Source organism: Tetrao urogallus, assembly GCF_951394365.1.
Source record: "Tetrao urogallus genome assembly, chromosome: 4".
Classification (NCBI taxonomy): domain Eukaryota; kingdom Metazoa; phylum Chordata; class Aves; order Galliformes; family Phasianidae; genus Tetrao; species Tetrao urogallus.
Genome location: NC_136817.1, coordinates 25,809,979 through 25,830,997, shown reverse-complemented (window position 1 = coordinate 25,830,997; position 21,019 = coordinate 25,809,979). Strand labels below are relative to the sequence as shown.

The 21,019-nt window shown below is 44.0% G+C and overlaps 2 protein-coding genes across 2 annotated transcripts; both read left to right on the top strand.

The window, feature by feature from the left end:
* Positions 1–1,746: 1,746 nt before the first annotated feature.
* Positions 1,747–3,827, top strand: SPP1 (secreted phosphoprotein 1; the record flags this gene model as incomplete). The annotated part of the gene is made up of 6 exons (XM_079534947.1): positions 1,747–1,800; positions 1,904–1,954; positions 2,177–2,281; positions 2,413–2,457; positions 2,780–3,016; positions 3,525–3,827. The coding sequence occupies 6 exons, from the start codon at positions 1,747–1,749 to the stop codon at positions 3,825–3,827; spliced, it is 795 nt and encodes a 264-aa protein (XP_079391073.1).
* A 493-nt stretch (positions 3,828–4,320) lies between these two features.
* PKD2 (polycystin 2, transient receptor potential cation channel) lies at positions 4,321–20,301 on the top strand (the record flags this gene model as incomplete). Its single annotated transcript, XM_079534414.1, has 15 exons — positions 4,321–4,651; positions 9,833–9,946; positions 11,750–11,883; positions 11,978–12,228; positions 12,954–13,178; positions 13,302–13,530; positions 14,071–14,241; positions 15,092–15,273; positions 15,851–15,971; positions 17,138–17,236; positions 17,871–17,992; positions 18,226–18,343; positions 18,500–18,663; positions 19,084–19,231; positions 20,068–20,301. The coding sequence occupies 15 exons, from the start codon at positions 4,321–4,323 to the stop codon at positions 20,299–20,301; spliced, it is 2,643 nt and encodes an 880-aa protein (XP_079390540.1).
* Positions 20,302–21,019: the final 718 nt, after the last annotated feature.

Below are 21,019 nucleotides of genomic sequence, written 5' to 3'. Positions count from 1 at the left end.
TTCAAAAGCTGCAAAATCAGTAGCCAGGTATGCTACTGTGGATGCTCTATTCCTGGAGGTGCTCAAGGCCAGGTTGGATGGAGCCCTTGGGCAGCTTGATTTGCTGGGTGGCAATCAGCCTAGATTCAGACTAGAGTGGGTTGACTCTGAGGTCCCTTCCAACTCAAACCATACTGTGGTTTGCTGATCAAAATTGTAGAGAGAGATAACAACTTTAAGACAGCTATGAACACTTTGCCTTCTAAAAGACTGCATGGAAAGATTTTCTGTGCTTTAATGATACATCTCATCGCAATTTCACAGATACACTGAGGGAAAGAGTATGGCACAGGCTGTCCAGGGAGGTGATGGAGTCACTGACCCTGGAGGTGTTCAAGAAATGTGGAGATGTGGAACTGAGGGACATGGTTAGTGAGCATGATAGGGATGGGTTTGGCTTAGAGTTGCTGATCTTAGAGGTCTTTTCCAACTTTAATGATTCTGTGATCCTCTGTGAGACCTACAGCATGTCATGGATGAGACAGGTGAGGCCCCCAGATCCAGGCAAGGCACAGCTGAAACAGACCCCCATGATCAGATCTGACACTGCTGCTAGATAGCAGACATAGGATTTGTTCCTATGACGTCCCTTGGTTCCCAAAACTCTTGGCATTCCTCATACTGCAGACATGACACATCCCTACCCCTTACAGAACAGGGCGTGAAGGGTTTCTGGGAACCAGGCTCTGACTCCTTGCAAAAGGAGGGCGGATGTGCCCCCAAAACCCTCCTACACGATACCAACAGCTGTGCATTCAGCAGACCTGCTGGTTAATGATCTTGCCCATAAGTAATGTTTTAACCATAGAGTAGCTTTTGTTTGCTTCAGAAGCCACAAAGCCAAAGAGGAAGTGGATGAGAACGTGGGCAGGATGGTGGCCAACAGCCTCATGACCTCAGCTTGTTCCGCTGTGCAGGGATTGGTGGCTGCTCTCTGGGACAGGGTTTAAATTCCCCACGGGTGCAGATGCCAGGCAGTCAGGGACAAGGGGAGAAAGCCAGAGCTTCACTCAGCCCACAGTAGGAGCTGCTGCTGGGATTGCCAGAACCCCTTCGAACAGCTGTCTTCTCCAGCACAGGAAAGGTAATTTTTTTTACTTTTTCACATGCTGTGTGCCATTATGAACATAGTTTTTGCTCAAGAGGCATTAGGCTGCAAAGCTGCATTACTGGGGAGGAATATTTGATGCTTTTCTATGGGAGTAGTTCTGCTTTTAGGAGGAAGGTGTTTTCTTAAGTGATGCCAGGTGTGGCAGTTAAAATAGCAGCTTTATGTCTGTGTGCTGATGGATGTCAGGAGGTCACTGAAAGCCCTGAAGGCTTCTCTCTGCAATGTGAGCAGATCTTTGACTCCTGCTTGGAAACGTAGGTTACTGTGGTCAAACGTCTGCAGGGTGAAATGAAGGTCTGGCCATAAATGCAGCATGTAAACTTAATTTACAGCCATTCTAGTTAATAATTCTGAAAACTAGTTTTAAAGTAACTGAAAAACAAACCTGAGTTGGAATTCTTGCTGCTGTTCAGTTTCTAAGCATCATAAAGCCAGCTAGCTGTGAGGATGGAGGAATGACTTTGCCATGGGCAGGCTAAATCCTTGCCAGAAAGATGTTCTTGGCACAACAAAAACAGCAGAAAGGAAAGGTGTTTTGGGGGGTATTTGACTTAATGATTCCCTGTTCCAACCTGTTTTCCAGGTGAAACATCACAATGAAGCTGGCACTTCTTTGCTTATGTTTTATCAGCATCGCTGCCGCATGGCCAGTGAGTAAATCCTAAATGTCATTAGCAGTCACGTGCATGTTTTCTGGGCATGTTAGCAATAAATTAATACTCACAAATGCTTTTTCTCTTTCCTCTCTTCAAGGTGAGCAAATCCAAGCAGCATGCCATTTCTGCCAGCTCTGAAGAAAAATACGTAAGTTCCTTTTTGTTAACATTCTGCCTGTTTTCTTTAATAAAGTAGTTGTTAAGACTAATGTTCAAATGGGATATGGTGCTTTATTCCTAGTCCTCTCCCTATGGCAGTGAATGGATGAGGATGCATCAGTGCTGCTCACCTGTGCCATCTAAGGACACATGATGCCATCAGCTCTGCTGTGCTTCTCTGGGTATTAAAACCTCCCTTCTTCTCCTGCAGGACCCCAGGAGCCATCACACACACAGGTACCACGAGGATCACGTGGATTCTCAGTCTCAGGAGCACCTGCAGCAGACACAGAATGACTTGGCTTCACTTCAACAGGTAGAGCCAGCTTCTGGGGAGAAAGCATGACATCTCCCAGTGCCAAGATTTAGAACTGAGGGCTTGAAGAACATCAAGCTTGTTTCTTGCTCTACTATGTGTGCTAACAGTGAGCTTTCTATTATTTTCAGACTCATTACTCTTCAGAAGAAAATGCTGATGTCCCAGAACAGCCGGTAAGTCTTCTGGATGGCAGCCAGTGCATAGAAGTACTCACTTTCCTCATCTAAATGCAGCTCTTGTAGTAACACTTCTTCATAAATAATGCAAGGTTTTGGGCAGGATGAGACTGACTGAGAGCAATTTATGAACTTAAGTTTGCAGCAGCACCTAAGCACTGGGTTACCAGAGGGACACCTCTCAGCACACCTCATAGAATCACAGAGCTTTTTGAGTTCAAAGGGATCTTTAAAAACCATCTGGTCCAAACCCTCTGCAACGAACAGGGAGATGCCTTGGATAAATAAATTTGTCTCATACATGCTAAATGCTTTCCAGGACTTTCCTGACATTCCAAGCAAGAGCCAAGAGGCCGTGGATGACAATGATGATGATGACAATGATTCCAATGACACTGATGAGTCTGATGAAGTCGTCACAGACTTCCCCACAGAGGCACCCGTGACACCTTTCAACCGTGGGGACAACGCAGGCCGGGGTGACAGTGTGGCATATGGCTTCAGGGCCAAAGCCCACATGGTAAAGGCGAGCAAGCTCCGCAAAACTGCCAGGAAGGTGAGCAGCACTGTGCAGCAGCACCTGGGTTATTGGGAAGGGTGGTGAGGATGGGAACAGTTAATCATAGCACCATTAAGATTGAGATAGGACCTCTAAGATCACCAAGCCATTCCCTCTCATTCTATTGCTGTTATCTGGGAGAAGAGGCCAACCCCCACCTCACCACAACCTCCTTTCAGGCAGTTGTAGAGAACCGTAAGATCTCCCCTGAGCCTCCTCTCTTCTTCAGACTGAACCATCCCAGTTCCCTCAGCTGCTCCCCTGTCCTTCTCTGAACATGCTCCAGGGTCTTGCTGTCTTGTAGTGAGAGGCTCAAAACTGAACATGGTACTTAAGATGTGGTCTCATCAGAGCTGAGTCCAGAGGGACAATCTCCTCCCTGCTCCTGCTGGTTGCACGATTTCTGACACAAGCCAGGGTGCTGCTGGCCTTCTTGGCCACCTGGGCACTCTGCTGGCTCATGTTCAGCTGCTGATGCTCTCCCTTTTACCTCTATGCAATGCAGCTCAATGAGGATGACGCCACCGCAGAGGTTGGGGGCAGCCAGCTAGCGGGCCTCTGGTGGCCCAAGGAGAGCCGCGAACAGGACAGCCGTGAGCTGGCCCAACATCAGAGCGTGGAGAACGACAGCCAGCCAAAATTTGACAGCCCTGAGGTGGACGGAGGTGACAGCAAGGCCAGTGCTGGGGTGGACAGCAGGGAGAGCCAGGGCAGCGTGCCCGCCGTCGACACTAGCAACCAGACGCTAGAGAGCGCTGAGGATGCCGAAGATCGGCGCAGCATTGAAAACAATGAGGTCACCCGTTAAGGAGAATCTGTGCATTGCTTCTTTTTTTTTTCTTTTTTTTTTCTTTTTTGTAATTTCTGTGCAAGCGCAGGGCTGGGGGGAGGGAGAAGAACCATAGCGGCGTGTGTTTGTAAATGTAGAGCGTGTGGCCGTGCTTAGGTCGAGGCACCGCGGTGCCATTGAGCCGTACCGAGCCGGGGCGAGCGCTGCCCGCGGGGATGCTGCGCGTCCCGCTGCTCCTGTGTATATTTTGTAACCGGATTGAAATAAAAACCACAAAAACCTCTGGGCTTTGTGGCAGCTGTGTGAGCTTTTACCCCTTTCCTCCCTGCATCGGGTCCAACACCCAGCCCCTCCCCGTGCTTCCACCCCAAAAACACTTTTTCCAGTGGGACGGCCCCGAGGAGGGGGAAGGGGCGGGAGGCAGCAGGGCGGCCCGACCCCCTCTCCCACCGTGCCCCGGGCTTTCCGGGCCGGCCCCGAGGGCGGAGAAGGGGCGGCTCAGCGCCGGGCGATGGCGGCCCGCGGGCGGGAGCAGCTGGAGCTAGGGCGGCTCGGGGAAGCGGCGCGGGCCGGCTGCTGCCCGCCGTCCCCTCCACTGTCCGCCTGGAGCCGGGACAACCCGGGCTTCGAGCCCGAGGAGGAGGAGGGAGCGGTGGCGGCGGGGCCGGCGTTGGAGATGGACGCGGAGTGGGGCGGCCCCGCGGCCGCTCCGTCCTCGGTGGGCAGCGGACGGCGGCAGCGGCGGATCCCGGCGGAGGTGCGGGGCCGCCCCCCGGGGCCGCCCGAGAGCTCCGCGCCGCTCCGCAGCGCCTGGGCCAAGCGGCTGGCACGGCGGCTGCGAGGTGAGATGTACTTTCCTCGAGTCGCTGCCTATCGTGGCGTGGGCAGAAGCGCCAGAACACACTTGGTGTTATGCAGGGGGTTCGAGTTGGGCTGTCTCCTCTGCTTTCTGCCTTTGCTTGTCTTTCGTGTGCGTTCAGAAGTTATTTGCTGTAACGATAGTTCTGTCCCGGGCCGCAGTTAGTCCCTCCCGATCATTGCGCTGATACGGTCAGCTTGCAGAGGTCACGGCTTGGAGGATCTTTGCAGCAGAAAGTGTTGCAATAAATAAGTCACTTTATAACAAGAGAGCAAAACACCCAGGAGAAAATAACTGCAGTGGTTACATGTATCAAGATTTCTGGTGCTGGAAGGAGCACTTGGAGAGCTGGTGCCCATCTGTCACTCGAGCCTTTGATTTCTGCTTTCAGGCTGAAAGATGAGGACCCCTCTGGCGTAGTAGCATCCTGCATACATTCAGCTGATGTAGGTGAAAGCCCATTAATCAAATGCGTGCTATGTTGAAAGTGGTGTAAAGCTGCATTTTCTGGGCTGATTCAGTCTGGGAAGAGGAGGCTTGAGGGAGATCTTATCACTCTGTAGCTCTTTGAAAGGAGGCTGTGGTCAGGTGGGGGGTTGGCATATTCTCTTATGTAACAGCAATAGGATGAGAGGTGATGGCCTCAAGCTGCACCAGATGAGTTTCAAGTTGGATATTAGGAGCAATTTCTCCTGCAGAAGCTGGCAGCCCGAGGCTTGGATGGGTACACTCTTGACTGGATAAGGAACTGGCTGGAAGGCTGGGCCCAGAGAGTGGTAGTGAATGGAATTAAATCCAGCTGGCAACCAGTCATGAGTGGTGTTCCCCAGAGGTTGGTGCTGGGGCCTGTCCTCTTCAATATCTTTATTGATGAGCTGAATGAGGGCATTGAGTGCACCTCAGTAAGTTTGTAGATGACACCAAGTTGGCTGGAAGTGTTGAACTGCCTGGAGGTAGTGAGGCCCTACAGAGGGATCTGGACAGGATGGAGTGCTGGGACCTGCACTTTGGCCACAACAACCCCAGGCAACACTACAGGCTTGAGGCAGAGTGGCTGGAAAACTGCATAGAGGAAATGGACCTGGGGGTATCGACTGATGCTAGGCTGAACATGAGCCAGCACTGTGCCCAGATGGCCAAGAATGCCAATGGCATCCTGGCCTGCATCAGAAACGGTTTTGCCAGCAGGAGCAGAGAAGTGATTGTCCCCCTGTACTCAGCTCTGGTGAGGTCGCACCTTGAGTACTGTGCCCAGTTTTGGGCCCCTCACTGCAAGGAAGACATTGAGGCTCTGGATTGGGTTCAAAGAAGGGTGACAAAGCTGATGAGGGGTCTGGAGCACAGGGGCTTATGAGGAATGGCTGAAGGAGCTGGGATTGTTCAGTCTGGAGGAGGCTCAGGGGAGACCTTATTGTTTTCTGTAACTACCTGAAGGGAGGTTGTAGTGAGCTGGGGGTTGGCCTCTTCTCCTTTGTAACCAGTGATAGGACTGGAGGGAATGTCTTCAAGCTGCACCAGGGGAGATTTAGGCTGGACGTTAGGAAATACTACTTCTCTGAAAGAGTGGTCAGGCACTGGAATGGGCTGCCCAAGGAGGTGGTGGAGTCACCGTGTCCAAGGAACATTTGGATTTTGTATTGAGGGATATAGTTTAGTGAGAACTGTTGGTGATATGTGGATGGTTGGACTGGATGATCTTGTAGGTCTTTTCCAACCTTGGTGTTTCTGTGATTCTTTTCAGAAAGAGCAGTGAGGCACTGGCACAAGCTGCCCAGGGAAGTGGAGGAGTCACTGTTTCTGGGGGTGTTCAAGTAAAAGACAGATGTGACACTGAGGGATGTGGTCCAGAGTAGTTACAGGCATGGGCTTGATGACTGAACTAGGTGATCTTAGTGATCTTTACAATCTTAATTATTTTATGATTCTATGGTTTTTCTTGCAATGCAAGAAAGCAGAGGATTAGTCCTTTGTATATCACAGATAGTGGTGGTGGTAACATGGATAGACTGCTGCTCAGCAGCTGAGAGATATTCAATGACATCTTGAGTTTTTCTTGCTGTTAGTTGTGAAGTACATCTGCTTGTAATAGGATTTTGGTAACTTCAGTGATCAGGGAGACTGTAGCAGGAGCTAGCAAGTGAGTAGAAACTTGACTGCATATGATTATCTGTCTTTCATTCTCCTGTCTTCGGAGATCCTCTTTGACCTCTGGTGTAAGTGTCCATTAAGTGGCCTTAAACTTTCTTCTCCTGCAGATCTCCCCAGCAGCCATCCCAGCTGCCCAGGGAGAAGAGGTCACGGCTGTTCACCTCTGTTAAGAGGAAGTCATTCAGTCTTCATTAGTGTTGACGGATAAGATTAACATCTGTTTCCAGAGCCAGGTTGGAAAGGCAATCTTCTCATCAGAGCTGTACTCCATCTCCCAGTGTTACTATGTCATCACATGCGTCAGTACAAAGTTGTGTACACAGAGGCTGTCTTGGAAGATTTTCCTGGTTATTGTTCGGTGGAAATATCAAATGCCATTTTCAGTCATTAATTCATTATGATAAAAATCATCCAATTTGTACGGAGTTGAATTAGTGCTGGCTCTGACAGCACTATAGGAAGGAGTGTGAACTTCTTTTTGAATGTTATGTGGTTTTGTTGCCCTTGTTCTCTTGGGGGGAATCAGCTTTTGTTCAGGGCTATGGTCCTCACTCTCTGCTAGCACTTGAACTTCTTCGTAGGCAGATTAGCTAGCAGTGCCCACCTGGACTTGTTTTTGGCACTGTGTGGTGAGGGACAGCTGTAATTGTCTCTGCACAACTACTGAGTACTTTCAGAACTTTTTCATAAAAACAAATGAATGCATTCTGTACCTTATAAATTGGATATTCACATGTAAAGGTGTATGTGTGCATATATGTGTGCATATATGTGTGTACATTCCTTTCCTGTTCTTTTCTTTATTCCTTCCCTTCTCTGTTCCTTCTCCTTCTTGTCTCCTTCCCATCATTTTCTTTTCTTCATTACTTTCTATTCATCATTCCATTTCCTTCCCAGCTCTTCAATCCCTTCTTCTCTGCTTTTCATTTCCTTTTTCTCTGTTCCTTATCCTTTCTTTCTCATTCTTTTCTTCACTCCTTCTCCATTGCTTCTTTCTCATCTTTCTCTTTTCTTCATTTCTGTCATTCCCATTCCTCCATCCCTTCTACTTCTCTTCTACATTCTTTCTTTGTTCCTTTTCTATCCTTTCTTCACTCCCATCTCCACTCCTTCATCTCCACTCCTTCATCTTCTCTCTTTTGTTCCCTCACATTTGCCTCTTCATCTGTTCTCATTCTCTTCTTCATCCCTTCTACTTTGCTTCTCCTTCTCACATTTTCTTTTTTTCATTTCTGTTCATAATTCCGCTTCCTCCATCTCTTCTTCCTAACCTGTTCTTCCTCACATTGCATGCTTATATTACATATATATACATAATACATACAAATTGTTTGTGTGTGTAAGTATATAAATGTAAAGTCAAAAAGTGGAGAAATAGCAAGTTTACATAAGAAATGAAGTGGAAATCCTTAATCAAGGCTAGAAGTGATGTTTTTGGTACTGGCAGAAGATGTCAACTCAAATTCAACATTGTTTACAACCACTGTGCATTTAGATGCACATAGAACAGAATTCAAATAAAGCAAAAAGGAGAGTACTGTAAGTCCTCTAAAAACGTGTCTACTGGTGAGTGCTTACAGGTGGCTGCCAGGCAAATCTAGAGACCACTTAATGGAAGGATCATTGTGTGATCTCTCGTGTTGGATTTTTGTTGTTGGCTTTTTTTTCTGTATGCAACTTTCTGTTCACTGCTGACTTGCAGCTATTTTCTACCAAGACAGAAATGGAGCTTGCAAGCTTTCTGTTCACTGCATTTCTTGTTGGTGAGTAATGTGCTGACAGCCGGGACTCAGCACGCTCGCCAGCTTGCTCACTGGCTGTTCCAGCCTGTTCTTCCTCTCTTCTGTAATGTTTTCCTGCTTTTATTATGAGGGTTGCTAGTGCAACGTACTGCTATACTGAAGTCTTGATTTGTGGAGTTCTATATTAATAGTGACTCAAGTGGCTTCAAGTTACTGTGGTGTATTTGATGGATCAAAATTTTTTTCCTAGGAATGTTGGGTTTGCATTGTTGCCATCATTTGAGAATGTGAAGGATGCTTTAAAAGATTGGCAATTTAAAATACCTGAAAGGGTAGAAGTTTGGCAATAGAGAACTTCCATTTTGAGATGTCTTTTTCTCCCGTCATAAGCTTAGATAAATCACCTTGCTGTATTTAGGCTTCAATAAAGAGATGCTCCCCAACAGCAGCAGTTCTCGGCTGAATATCAGCAGCCATTCCCAGTTTTGTTCTGGTTTGTATTAGACACTGGAAATAAGAATCGAAGTCACCAACTGCTTTCCATTCTCACACAGCTATTTCTGATAGCAGCTCCATTCAAAAGATACTTTTGCTTTCTTGTTACCCTTTTGGTAGGATTGACTGCTGTCTGACAAGTTCTCCTAGGCTGCATGTTTGGGAATGCCAAGTTGTAGCAATTGGACAGATCAATATGATGGGAAAGGCATTACACTGGAGGTGTTATGATGGAAGGATTAGTACTATGGAAAGTGGAAAGGTCCTATGAAGGAAGGGAAGAAGATTGCTTATCTGTAACAGAAGACTCTAGGTTTGCAGGGGAAAGCTCCACCAAGGAGGGATCTCTAAAAAGAGATCCTTTCCCTGGCAGTCAGCCCTTCAATGAGGTCTAAGAAGGGTACAGCCAGGCTCACCCCTTCTTGTCTCACAGCTGAATTGCCTTCACCTGTGCTCCCAGGGCTGACTGGGTCCTTTCCACAGGTGCTCAATCAATGGCTCTGGCCGTGACTCAGTTCACAAGTATGACACTGTGAAGCTCAAGGTGCTTGGCTGATGTACACTTCTTTTGGTTAATTAATTAAAATTACTAAAAGTGTTTTGATGTGGAATGTGCATTTTTGCTTATCTGATAATATTTTCAGACATGACATTAGTGAAGCTTTCAAGTCCATCTGGCACTTTAGTCCATGTCTGCCATTGGGTATATCATTGGCCATGTCTCCAGGTATCTGCTATCAGACACCTGTGTATGTAACTATGCATGTTTTTCTTGCTAGGTCTGTGGGGCACAAGGCTGATGGAAGAAAACAACACCAGCAGAGAGAGATACCTGAGAAGCGTTTTGCGGGAGCTGATTACGTACGTGATCTTCCTCGTGGTGCTGTGTGTCTGTAAGTACCACTCAGCCTTAATTTGTGCAGTCCTGCACCACTTCTTTGCAAATCCACGGTGTTTCAGAGAAGTGGCAGAGTAATGAATAGGCCATTGTAGGGGGAAATATTTTGAGTTATTGCTTTCTCTTGATTTCGTAGTTGGATTGCTGCTTGACATTCTGTACCTTAGCAGTTTTTGAATTTCTAATAGTCAAAACTGTGTTCATATATTTGCATAACAATCAGGAAGACAGTGCCAAGTATGACAGATTGTGATGTTTTATTTGGTCACTAGGGAGACTAGCAACAAAATCTGCATGCATTAAGTTTGTTTATCTCTGAAAAACTGATGGGTTTCAAGCCCTCAGTCTTTCGTATGGACAGTTCTGTTCTAAATTCCTACAGTGCCTATGACTGTTGAGTTGCCTTTGTGATCATCTGTAACGGGGCAACGTGCCATTTTTATTTTTAAAGAAAACCTTTCATTGAAAAAACCCAAACCACAAACAGTGTTAGTAGTCTGAGAGAAGGTGCTTTGCTTGTCCAGAGCAGAATGGCTATAACAGGAGCAAATAAAAAAAACCAAATCACAAACATTATTCAGTTGATACAATTCAACTCTTTTGGTAACATACTGCACAAATGATAATATACTGACTGTCATGTTCATTTCCTGCCTGAGACTTTTGGTGTAGGTTTATGGACAAGGGAATGTAGCAATGCCTGAGGTTCTTCCACTGGGAGAGGTATAGCAGTGAGGGACTTGGACATGACTGAACGAAAACAAATTTGTCTTCAGTGGGATAAGTTTGCTTGCAGGCTGCTCACAATTAGTTTTACGACAGAAAATATTTTTGGGGACAGATGCGGTATGTCAAATGGGCACAGATGCTGCTAACTTTAGCTATGCTTTAAGAGTGATCATTTTTAGTTTTACACTTAAGCAGTAACTGTGGGGCAGACAGGTCTGTGCTGTACCTTAGGAGGATGCTTTCCACTGCTGGCAAAATGCTGTTAGCATTCCTTGTACTGCTGTATTTTTGAGAGAACACTTGTAGAGAGAGAATAGGTATTGTGCAATCAAGTCACACATGCGATTTTGCCACAGAGAAGTTTATTAAAAATAGTTCTTCTCTGGTTGCTCAGAAAAACACATTTTCTTCCCTGTAATAAAATGCTTCTGTAAGTTTGTCAGTGCTGTTGAAAATTGTTTGCTGTAGACCTGATCTTCCATGCTTCTCTGAATTCTAACCCTGAATTGTTGTTAAGTATTTATAGGCAGTAGAGGCATCAGTGCCAGAGATTGTTTTCCCAAGCCGGTGTGGCTCTGTATGTCATTTTATAATTTATGCTCTGTGGTCCTCAGCCACATGCTTGGCCCAGAATGAGGAACAGAAGCAGCATGAAGTCATTACTTTCTGTGCAGTGATTCTCTTACAGCATTGCACATCTGGGGTGGAGTTTTGTTGTCTAACCACTGACAGCTTGTGTTGACTGGCAGTGTCCCATGCTGTGCACCCCTTTCTGCCTGTAAAGGACATGGACATTCCAATGTCTGGGGTGAGCCCAACTCTCAGGATGCCTGAAGTGGCACTGGCTGTTTTTTTTTTGTTTTTTTTTTTTGTTTGTTTTGTTTTTTTTTGTGGTTCTTGAGGTTGTTTTTTTGTAGAAGCATTAATACTGTAATCACTGACGATTGACTTCTTGGTATGGATTTTGTTCTGATCTTAGTCTTTTAGTGCAGAATCTATACAAGTACAACCTGATGTATTCAAAACTGCTCTGTCTTTTTCTTCTCACCCCTTGCCAAACCACACACAGTGACATACGGGACAGTGAGTTCCAGCATGTATTACTACACGAGGGTTATGTCCCAGCTCTTCCTGGAAACACCTGTATCTAAAATGGAGAAAACAGACTTCAAAACATTGTCCACGATGGACGACTTCTGGAAGGTAATGCTAAAAGCAAGTGATTATCTTGCTATTGATTTGGTGTATGAAAACAATGCTAGCAACATGCAAACTGAAATTCTGTCTTCCTTTACAGTTCACAGAAGGCCCTCTGCTGGATGGTCTCTACTGGGATATGTGGTACAACAATAAAACCATAGCAGAAAACAGAAGCTTCATTTATTATGAGAACCTGCTCCTAGGGGTGCCCCGCATTCGGCAGCTGAAAGTGAGGAATGGTTCGTGCTCAATTCCTGAGGATTTAAAAGATGAAATCAAAGACTGCTATGATGTCTATTCTGTGGCCAATGAAGATACTGCACCTTTTGGGCTTCGAAACGGAACAGCGTATGTAGTACTTCTGTAGGCAACTAAATATATTCTTTTCTGGCCCAGACTATGCTGAGTGGTACAGAAAGTCACTTCACAGGGGCAACTCTAGAATTACTGTAGGTTCTGTCTGTAAAGCTGTAAAGCCAGCTAAATACGGAGAGCTGGGTGAGTGTTGGATGTTGCTGGGTCATCTTTTTTTGGCTGAAACATGGGAGGAGTTCTGCTTCTCTTGGAAGACAATGTGTGGGTTACACTGGAAAGGGTTTGGGAGGTGAAGCACAGCTACATCAACACCAGGTTTTTCTAGCTTTCTGAAGAGAAGAGAAATTCTGTATAAGCAGATCAGTGCATTCTGTTTTCACAGTTAATATACCTGTTGCCTTTCTTCCTATTCACGTTCTATTATGTTGGTGAAACAAACCTTGTTAGTTCTTTCCCCAGGGTACAGACATGAGAAATTCTTCCAAGTAATCCCTTAAAATCCTTTGACAGTTGGACTATGTGATCTTAGCAGTCTTTTCCAACCGTAATGATTCTACGCTTCTAACTAAAACTTCTCTACAAATCATAGAATATCCAGAGTTGGAAGGGAGCCACAAGGATCATGGAGTCCAACTCCTGGTTCCACAGAGGACCACCCAACCCACTTGTGTTTTTTGACCAGGTTCTTGTTTGTTTTGTCAGTTGTAAGTTAAAAGTAGAAGAACTAACATGTGCTGTCTCACTCCTGACCAAACCAGTTGGACATACACCAATGAGAAGGACCTGAATGGGAGTAGCCACTCAGGCCTGCTGGCCACGTACAGTGGGGCTGGTTATTACCAAGACCTCTCAAGGACCAGGGAAGTGACAGCTGTGCAGATTGCCAGCCTTAAGAAGAACCTGTGGTTGGACAGAGGGACAAGAGCAGCTTTCATTGATTTCTCAGTCTACAATGCAAACATCAACCTATTCTGCGTTGTAAGGTACGAGCACTGACAGTGTTCAGATTGCAAAGCACAAAGCAGATGGAGATTCAGACAGGTCTTTCCATGTTTTTGTGGACAATGCTTAAATTAAATAATTTTCTTTGTCTTTTTAAATTCCAGGCTGTTAGTGGAATTTCCAGCTACTGGAGGCCTTCTTACATCCTGGCAGTTTCAGCCAGTGAAGCTGATTCACTACATCTCCACTTTGGATTTCTTCCTGGCAGCCTGTGAAATGGTGTTCTGCCTTTTTGTTCTGTACTACATGGTGGAAGAGATCTTAGAAATTCACATTCACAGGCTGCACTACTTCAGAAGTCTCTGGAATTGTCTGGATATCCTTATAATCATAGTAGGTAACTTTTATATGTCTAACACTGCTTTCTGAAATGCACTCTGTGGGAGACATTAATGACTCTGTGTTCACCAGCAATCTCAGTGTAGCTGAAAATCTGAGCTTCGAATTTAAAGCTATATGATCCAGACTTACATTGAGTTATTCTTAGCAAAGGCATCCAAATCCAGCAAAGCTGAGGTAGACCTTGTCCCACTTCCATTCTGTACTTTCAGTCTTGGACAAATCTAAGGTTCAAGTCCTAATATTTTTTTTTTTAACGTACTTTCTCCATGTTTCTTCCAGTTCTTCCATGTGACAGCTTCATTTTTCTGAGCCCACCAGCTGTCACCATGATTTTGTTCTTCAGCAGTGGCCAGGAAAAAATCCCAAATTCCCTTATTCCAGGCTACTTGTCTCAACTCAGGGCTGTCACAGTTTTGTTGTAAAATGCATTTCCTGATCTAACCTATAATTCCAGTTTGAATCTTGTCTTACAGAATCTATTTTAAAATCATAATCACCTTCCATGATCTCATTTGTTTCTTTTGTACTCAGCTCTCCATGGCAGCGATAGGAATTAGCATCTACAGGACATCAACTGTTGATATGCTCCTGAAGAAGCTACTAGAAGATCAGAATTCATTCCCCAATTTTGAACCCTTGGCATATTGGCAAATACAATTCAACAACATTGCTGCAGTCACTGTGTTTTTTGTCTGGATTAAGGTAACTCAAGGCACAAATCCATATTCTAAAATAAGGATGTTCTGAATGTCACCTACTATTTTTGAGTTTAGTCATGTTTCTCTGTATGGGAACTGCTGAATCATGGCCTGAACCTGAGATAGCAATGACTCAGCCTGGGAGCACAGGTGAAGGCAATTCTCCTGTGGTACTGGAAAGAGTGGAGCCTGGCTCCACCTCTTCTAGACCCAATTTAAGAGCTGACTACCAGTGGGGAAGGATCTCCTTTGGAGGTTTCTCCTCTTGGAGAATTCTTAGCAAGCCCAGGGTAAGGGTAAGCTTTCCATCTGTTCTTCTTTAGCATGATAAGACATTTAGCCTAACTTTCTTGTATATTTCTTAGTTATAACATTTGTATATTCATTGATTATACATTCTCTTAACACTGATCATGGCAGAAAGTGTGAGTGCAAAGGTAACTTTGTGCAAATTGAAAACAGGGTTGTCATTCTCTCTCATTTAAGTCTAGAAGATGCATTCAGATCTTTGTCACAGCAGATATGTGAAGAAATGTTTTCATAATTCCTGTATTGAGAAATTGTTGCTTCTTACTGGATATACTTTCTCCTTCATGCTTTTGGAAGCAGCTTGATACTAATGCTCTGAAGCCAGGATTTCAAATAGGAGTGTAAGTAGGAGTTGGTTTTGTCAATTTTTTCCTTCAAATTACAAGCCTTAGTGGTTTTTTGGAAGTGAGTATTTCTAATTGAAAATCGCCCTGCTCTGTCCCCATCCAGCTCATTAAGACATCTCATGTAAAGAGCCAGACAGCAGTTGGGATTAAAAACTGTCTTCCTCGCCTTCACAGTTGTTTTTTGTTTTCTTTCAATAGCTTTTCAAGTTTGTTAACTTCAACAGAACGATGAGTCAGTTGTCCACAACCATGTCTCGCTGCGTCAAAGATGTCATTGGCTTCGCAATTATGTTTTTTATCATTTTCTTGGCATATGCTCAGTTGGCCTATCTTGTCTTTGGCACTCAGATTGATGACTTCAGCACTTTCCAGGACTGCATGTAAGTAAAAAATAAAAAATAAAAAATAAGAATAATTTCTCGATGCACTGGTGAATGGACTTGGTTGCCTCACCAGAGATCAAACCAGCCTGCCTGCAGAGATGAGCTGTAAGCATCTCACTTTTGGTAGCTAATAGTGATAGCTGTTTTCTAGAGATGTAAACCTTTTTTATAGTTTGTTGGAAAAACTATCTTTGTACCTGATACCATGTGCTCAACAGTGTTCTTTTTCTGACATTCTGGTTAGTTGACTGGCTTCCAGATGGAGTCTATCATCTTTAACAGTTAACTGATCCAGCTGAGGTAGTTACTAGGTTGTTTTTTTGCACTGCTGTGACCAAAAGCCATAAGTAGCCACATTAGTTGCACTTTGTGTGTTGCATTTGACTGCACGTTTTGCTAATCTTAGAGAAGTGGGTTTGAGAAGCTGACTATTGCAATATCTGAGTGAGTATTACGGCAGTGCAGACCTCTCTGCTGCCCTTCATTCCTGACTGTTATGGTAAAATAGATCAGGAATTCCTGCACAGCTCCAGAAGTGTTTTTCTCAACCCCTGGATGTGTTTTGTTTTTTAAGATTTACTCAGTTCCGCATCATTTTGGGAGACTTCAACTTCACAGAGGTTGAAGAAGCTAATCGCATTTTGGGACCAATTTATTTCACTACATTTGTGTTCTTTATGTTCTTCATCCTTTTGGTATGTACACCTTTGTTTTTGTGGGGTGGGTAGGTGGCATGTTGATTTTAGGTACATCATCGTTTTTTGCATCTCCTCGTCTTGGATTCCTATGGCTACTCAGGGTGAATATATCAGGCTTCATCTTTCCTTGGGCTTCCACTGTGCTCTTCTTACTTCCTTTAAAACAGATTTGCACTGTATTTTTGTTGTCACCGTCTTACAGTGCTCCACGTCATTGTCTCATTGTATGTTGGTGGGTTGTTTTTTGTTTTTTTAATTATGAAGAATTTTTCATTCCTAAAACCTCCCTCTTAGAAACCTAGGACACCAAATAAAATAGTTTTGATATAAACAAGTTGATATAAAATAGTTATTGACATAAGAGGCCCAGCACCTTTTCCCTGAATGTAGTTTTCAGGTAGTTTGGAAGTTGCATTACAACGTGGTAATCTATTTTCTGGTGATACAACTTGAAACTGTTACGTGAGCAGGACATCCTCAGATGTTATTCCCAAAATGGTGCGTCTTTTGGTGATTTGGTAAGGTAGCAACCATTAACGCAGGATTTTGCATAGGTCACTCTAAAAGTAATACCTCCCATTTATTTACATGGGAACTACAACAGATATAAAGAGCAGAACTAACACTACTTAGAGAACAAAATCTCAGCTACAAAACACTTTTCAACATCTTCACCACCGTTGACTATGCATTTTCACCAGAAGTGAACAAGAGCCTGCCATACTTGTGAAAATCAGTAACAGCAGAGGTGACCTGCTGTTGCCACTGCTGAAACGCATCACCCACAGCCTCACTGTGCTCACATCTGCTGTTTGGTCACCATCACCATTTAACATGTAGGATGTTGGTGGGAAGGTTCAGCCTTTACTGCCACGTCACCAACGTCCACATCTGATGTCATGAGCCAACAGAATAAAATAAGAGGCTCTGCTTTCAGAACTGTCCTCGTACTAATCTTAGCATTGTGTAGCAGTCATCATATATTTCATTGTAATTTTCAGATTTATATAATGTCCCTAGTACTTAGTGAGGGTTTTGTTTTGTTTTGTTTTTCTTTCTCTTTGGGATGAGAAGAAGCAGTAGTGAACAATAGGTCATGTAAATGGTAGAACTTGGACTTGTAGAGTTATTTTAAATGGACTTTTCATTTCTGTTATGAACAGAACATGTTTTTGGCCATTATCAATGATACATACTCTGAAGTCAAGTCGGATATGGCACAACAGAAGGCAGAAATGGAATTGTCTGACCTTATCAGAAAGGTAAAAGTAACGTTTTATTGGTTTGACATCTCCATCTTCACTATTCCATGAAGCAATATAGAAACAGTACATAGGAAGGCTGCAACAGTTGAGGAAAAATACGCATCTCTTAGTTAAATAAAGGAGTGTGAACTGAGTGTCAATCACTCAACTGGAAACTTTGCACTACGAAGTATTCTATAATCTGAAACTTTGTGTCAAAGGATCAGCCCAGTGAATAAGGTGTAGGATGCACCTGCCTAGCTATGTACAGAAATTCTAAACTGATGAAGCTAAACCACCATTCAGTTTGTGCGAAGAAATTTGGGTTATCTTGTGCTAGGTAATGAGATGAATCAGGTTTTGATTATGTGTTGGGCACCTCAAGGATAGGCTGCCAGTTGGGTTGCCCACCACAGACTTATGAGCTTGACCTGAATTTCAGTTTTGGAAACGCACGTGCATTTGTGTGCTATCTGGTGTGAGTGTGGGGCTGTACCATGGTCAGAAACATGTGAACAAATACTGGGCATGGATCAGTAATTCAGACTTTTAAACTTTGGAATTGCAATCAAAAGAAGCCTATTAACACTGCGTTAATGTTGCACACCAAGTGAAATTTTTTGTTGTTGTTCGTTTTTTGTTTTTCTTTTAGGGCTATAATAAAGCCATGGTCAAACTTAAATTAAAGAAAACCACTGTTGATGACATTTCAGAAAGCTTGAGACAGGGTGGAGGAAAACTAAATTTTGATGAACTCCGACAAGATCTAAAAGGGTAAGGAAGCTGTTACTACTTTTACCTTGAATTGTATATCCAAATGTTTGACGCTAAGTCTTTGACAAGTTTCTTTTGCCTCTGTGATGCCTTTAATACAAATGCAAACAACTTTTGATTTGGTTGTATCTTGGCTCACTACAAAAGTTTGTTGTGAATATATTGCTTTTCTAAAACAAAGTTGTTTTTGCACTTGAAAAACAAAAAGGGTTCTGTTTTTATTTCCTTCTCAGGAAGGGCCACACGGATGCAGAGATTGAGGCAATATTTACCAAATACGATCAGGATGGGGATCAGGAACTGACAGAGCATGAGCACCAACAGATGAGAGATGACTTGGAGAAAGAGAGGGTGAGGTTGGCAATAGAAATAGCATTCCATCAGTGCTGATGATGCTGCTTCCTGTGCAAGGTGGAGCGTGGAGCTGATGGTCCTTGGACTGGACATCCCTGGCCCCATGTGGAAGCCTTTACCTCTTTCCTATCTGTGTCTTGTGTTTTCATAAAGGAGGATCTGGACTTGGACAGGAGCTCTCTGCCACGTCCTCTGAGCAGCCGCAGCTTTTCTCGGAGCTTGGATGACTCTGAGGAAGATGAAGATGAGGACAGCGGGCACAGCTCAAGGAGGAGGGGAAGCAGCTCTAGTGGAGTGTCCTATGAAGAGTTTCAAGTGTAAGTTAATCCTGCTGAGAAAGCAAAACTGCATGGGTGATATTTTTTTTGTGTGTGTGATGTTGTTGTTTAAGACATGTTGTAGTCTTTCCTATAAATCCAAATATTCATTGAATAATTCAGAAAAAAAAAAGTTACGCTTTTTCTACATGCTGAAGTCAATCCATTTAATAGCTTTCAAGTCATATCTGAATTGCGTGTAATTCAGAGAAGCTCATAGGAACCAATTGGAACTGCTCCTTACTACCCAAAAGAAAAAATTTCAGATCTGGTCATTGAGGAGAGAAAATGGCTATGTCACTGTCAAGTCAGAAAATTTGTTGTTTTTTTTTTTTTTTATAGTAAAATATTGAGGTTTGTAAGCTTAGCGAGAACTTGAGCTCTTGCTTTTAACAAGCTGAAATTGTTTGTTGCCCTCAGACTCATGAGGAGGGTGGATCGCATGGAGCACTCCATTGGCAGCATCGTCTCCAAGATTGATGCAGTAATTGTGAAGCTGGAAGCGATGGAGAGAGCCAAACTGAAAAGGAGAGATGTGTTGGGAAGGCTGTTGGATGGAGTGACAGAGGTCAGTGTCTTCACCTCAGTCCTGTGCCATCACTTCATGATCACGGCCTGTATGTCTTACTTGGTGTTAGTACATTTCTCTTCTGCTTGCCTTGGGAGGGTGAAGGGAGTTGTGCTAAGATTGTAGGGCTTCTCTCAGGCTGAACAGTCTTGAGTTTTGTTTTGCTGTTTTGGGCTGTCCAGGGACGTGGTGAAGTCAGCATTTCTGGAGGTGTTCAAGAACTGTGTAGATGTGGCCATGAGAGAAAAGGCTCGTGGACGCAGAGGGGATGAGTAAATGGCTGGACTGGGTGACCTTAGAGGTCACCAATATGACCAACCTTAATTATTAAGGTTTCCAACCTTAATGATTCTATGACTCTATAAAGAGATGTGAAACGAGTTTTGGATATGAGGACCCATCTTCTAGAAGACCTGTATCATGCAGAAGCCACAGAGCACCTTTTAATGCCCTGAACAGGGATAGTGGTGGCATTCAGTAGCTTCCGAGGAAGCTCACTCATTCCTTGGTTGTTGTGAGGGTTAGAGAGTTTTCCATGGAGAAGTCTGACAGAGTGCAGGGCACATAATATATTTTACATTTCTGGAGATAGATTTGCAGGCTAAATATTGTAATGCAAACCATGCTTTCACAAGTGAAAGTGAGAATCTGGGACTTACGTTACTTCAAGAAAGCCATTTACTACAGAATAGCAGCTGTGATTTGATCGTAGCCTGCAAAATAAAGGGTGGCGTAGGAGTTTCACACAGGAAGGGATTACTTTATCTGTAGAATAGGATTTTGAATGGGCTGCAGTTTGGGAACTACACTTCCATCTTGTATCTCTATCTGTTCAGGATGAGAGGCTGGGCCGTGACAATGAGATCCACAGGGAGCAGATGGAGCGGCTGGTACGAGAGGAATTGGAGAGGTGGGAGTCAGATGACACAGCATCTCAGATGAGCCATCGTCTGGGAACACCACTGGGACTGAACGGGCAGCCTCGGTCGAGGAGCTCCCGGCCGTCCTCCTCGCAGTCAGATGGCATTGATGGGGGAGGAGGAAATGGAGCTAATAACCTCCATGTGTAGCATAGGCTTTGCTGTTCAGTCACCATCAAGTCAACTACACCACTGCTTCCCAGAATGAGGTCATCATCCTGATCTAAAGGCAAGCTCAGCGGTAGGTGAAATAAATACTCTGTTCATAAGGCATTTTGAGAACTTTGCAAGCACGTGCCAGGTCCAAGTCACCAACACTGAGACTGTTGGCCTTAGAAATGAAAATGCAGAGGTAGAATGGAAGCCAGATGTGACAAAATCTACCTGGACAGAATTCTGTTTCCATACATCTATTCCAGTTTCTATACACAAATTGTTTCATGAGGTCAACAAGCTTTAGACTAAAAAAGACTATGACTAAAGCATTCCAGTGATAGGCTGTGGGTTTTCTGCTGTCTACTAGAAAAACACAATGTTTAAAAGCTTTGAAAAGCACTTTTTAAAAGGAAAATAGCATCAGTTATCAACCTATTCATTTTAACAGCTGGCACTTGGCAAGAGTCAAAACAGCGTCTCTTTTTTAAGTAAGTGTGTATTTTTATTTTTTTTTCCTGGAGTTATTGTTGGCTTACTGACATTTTATTTAACATAAAATGTCCTTTTTCCTCCTTTTTTATTTTAAATACTATGTTTCATTAAGCAGAGGAAGTACTCTTAGCTTGTAACTTGTTAATCGGGTTACTCTGCAATAGAAACTATACACATAGTGTCTCTTTCTGTTTCGTCAGCATTTTAAAAGTAATGTTTA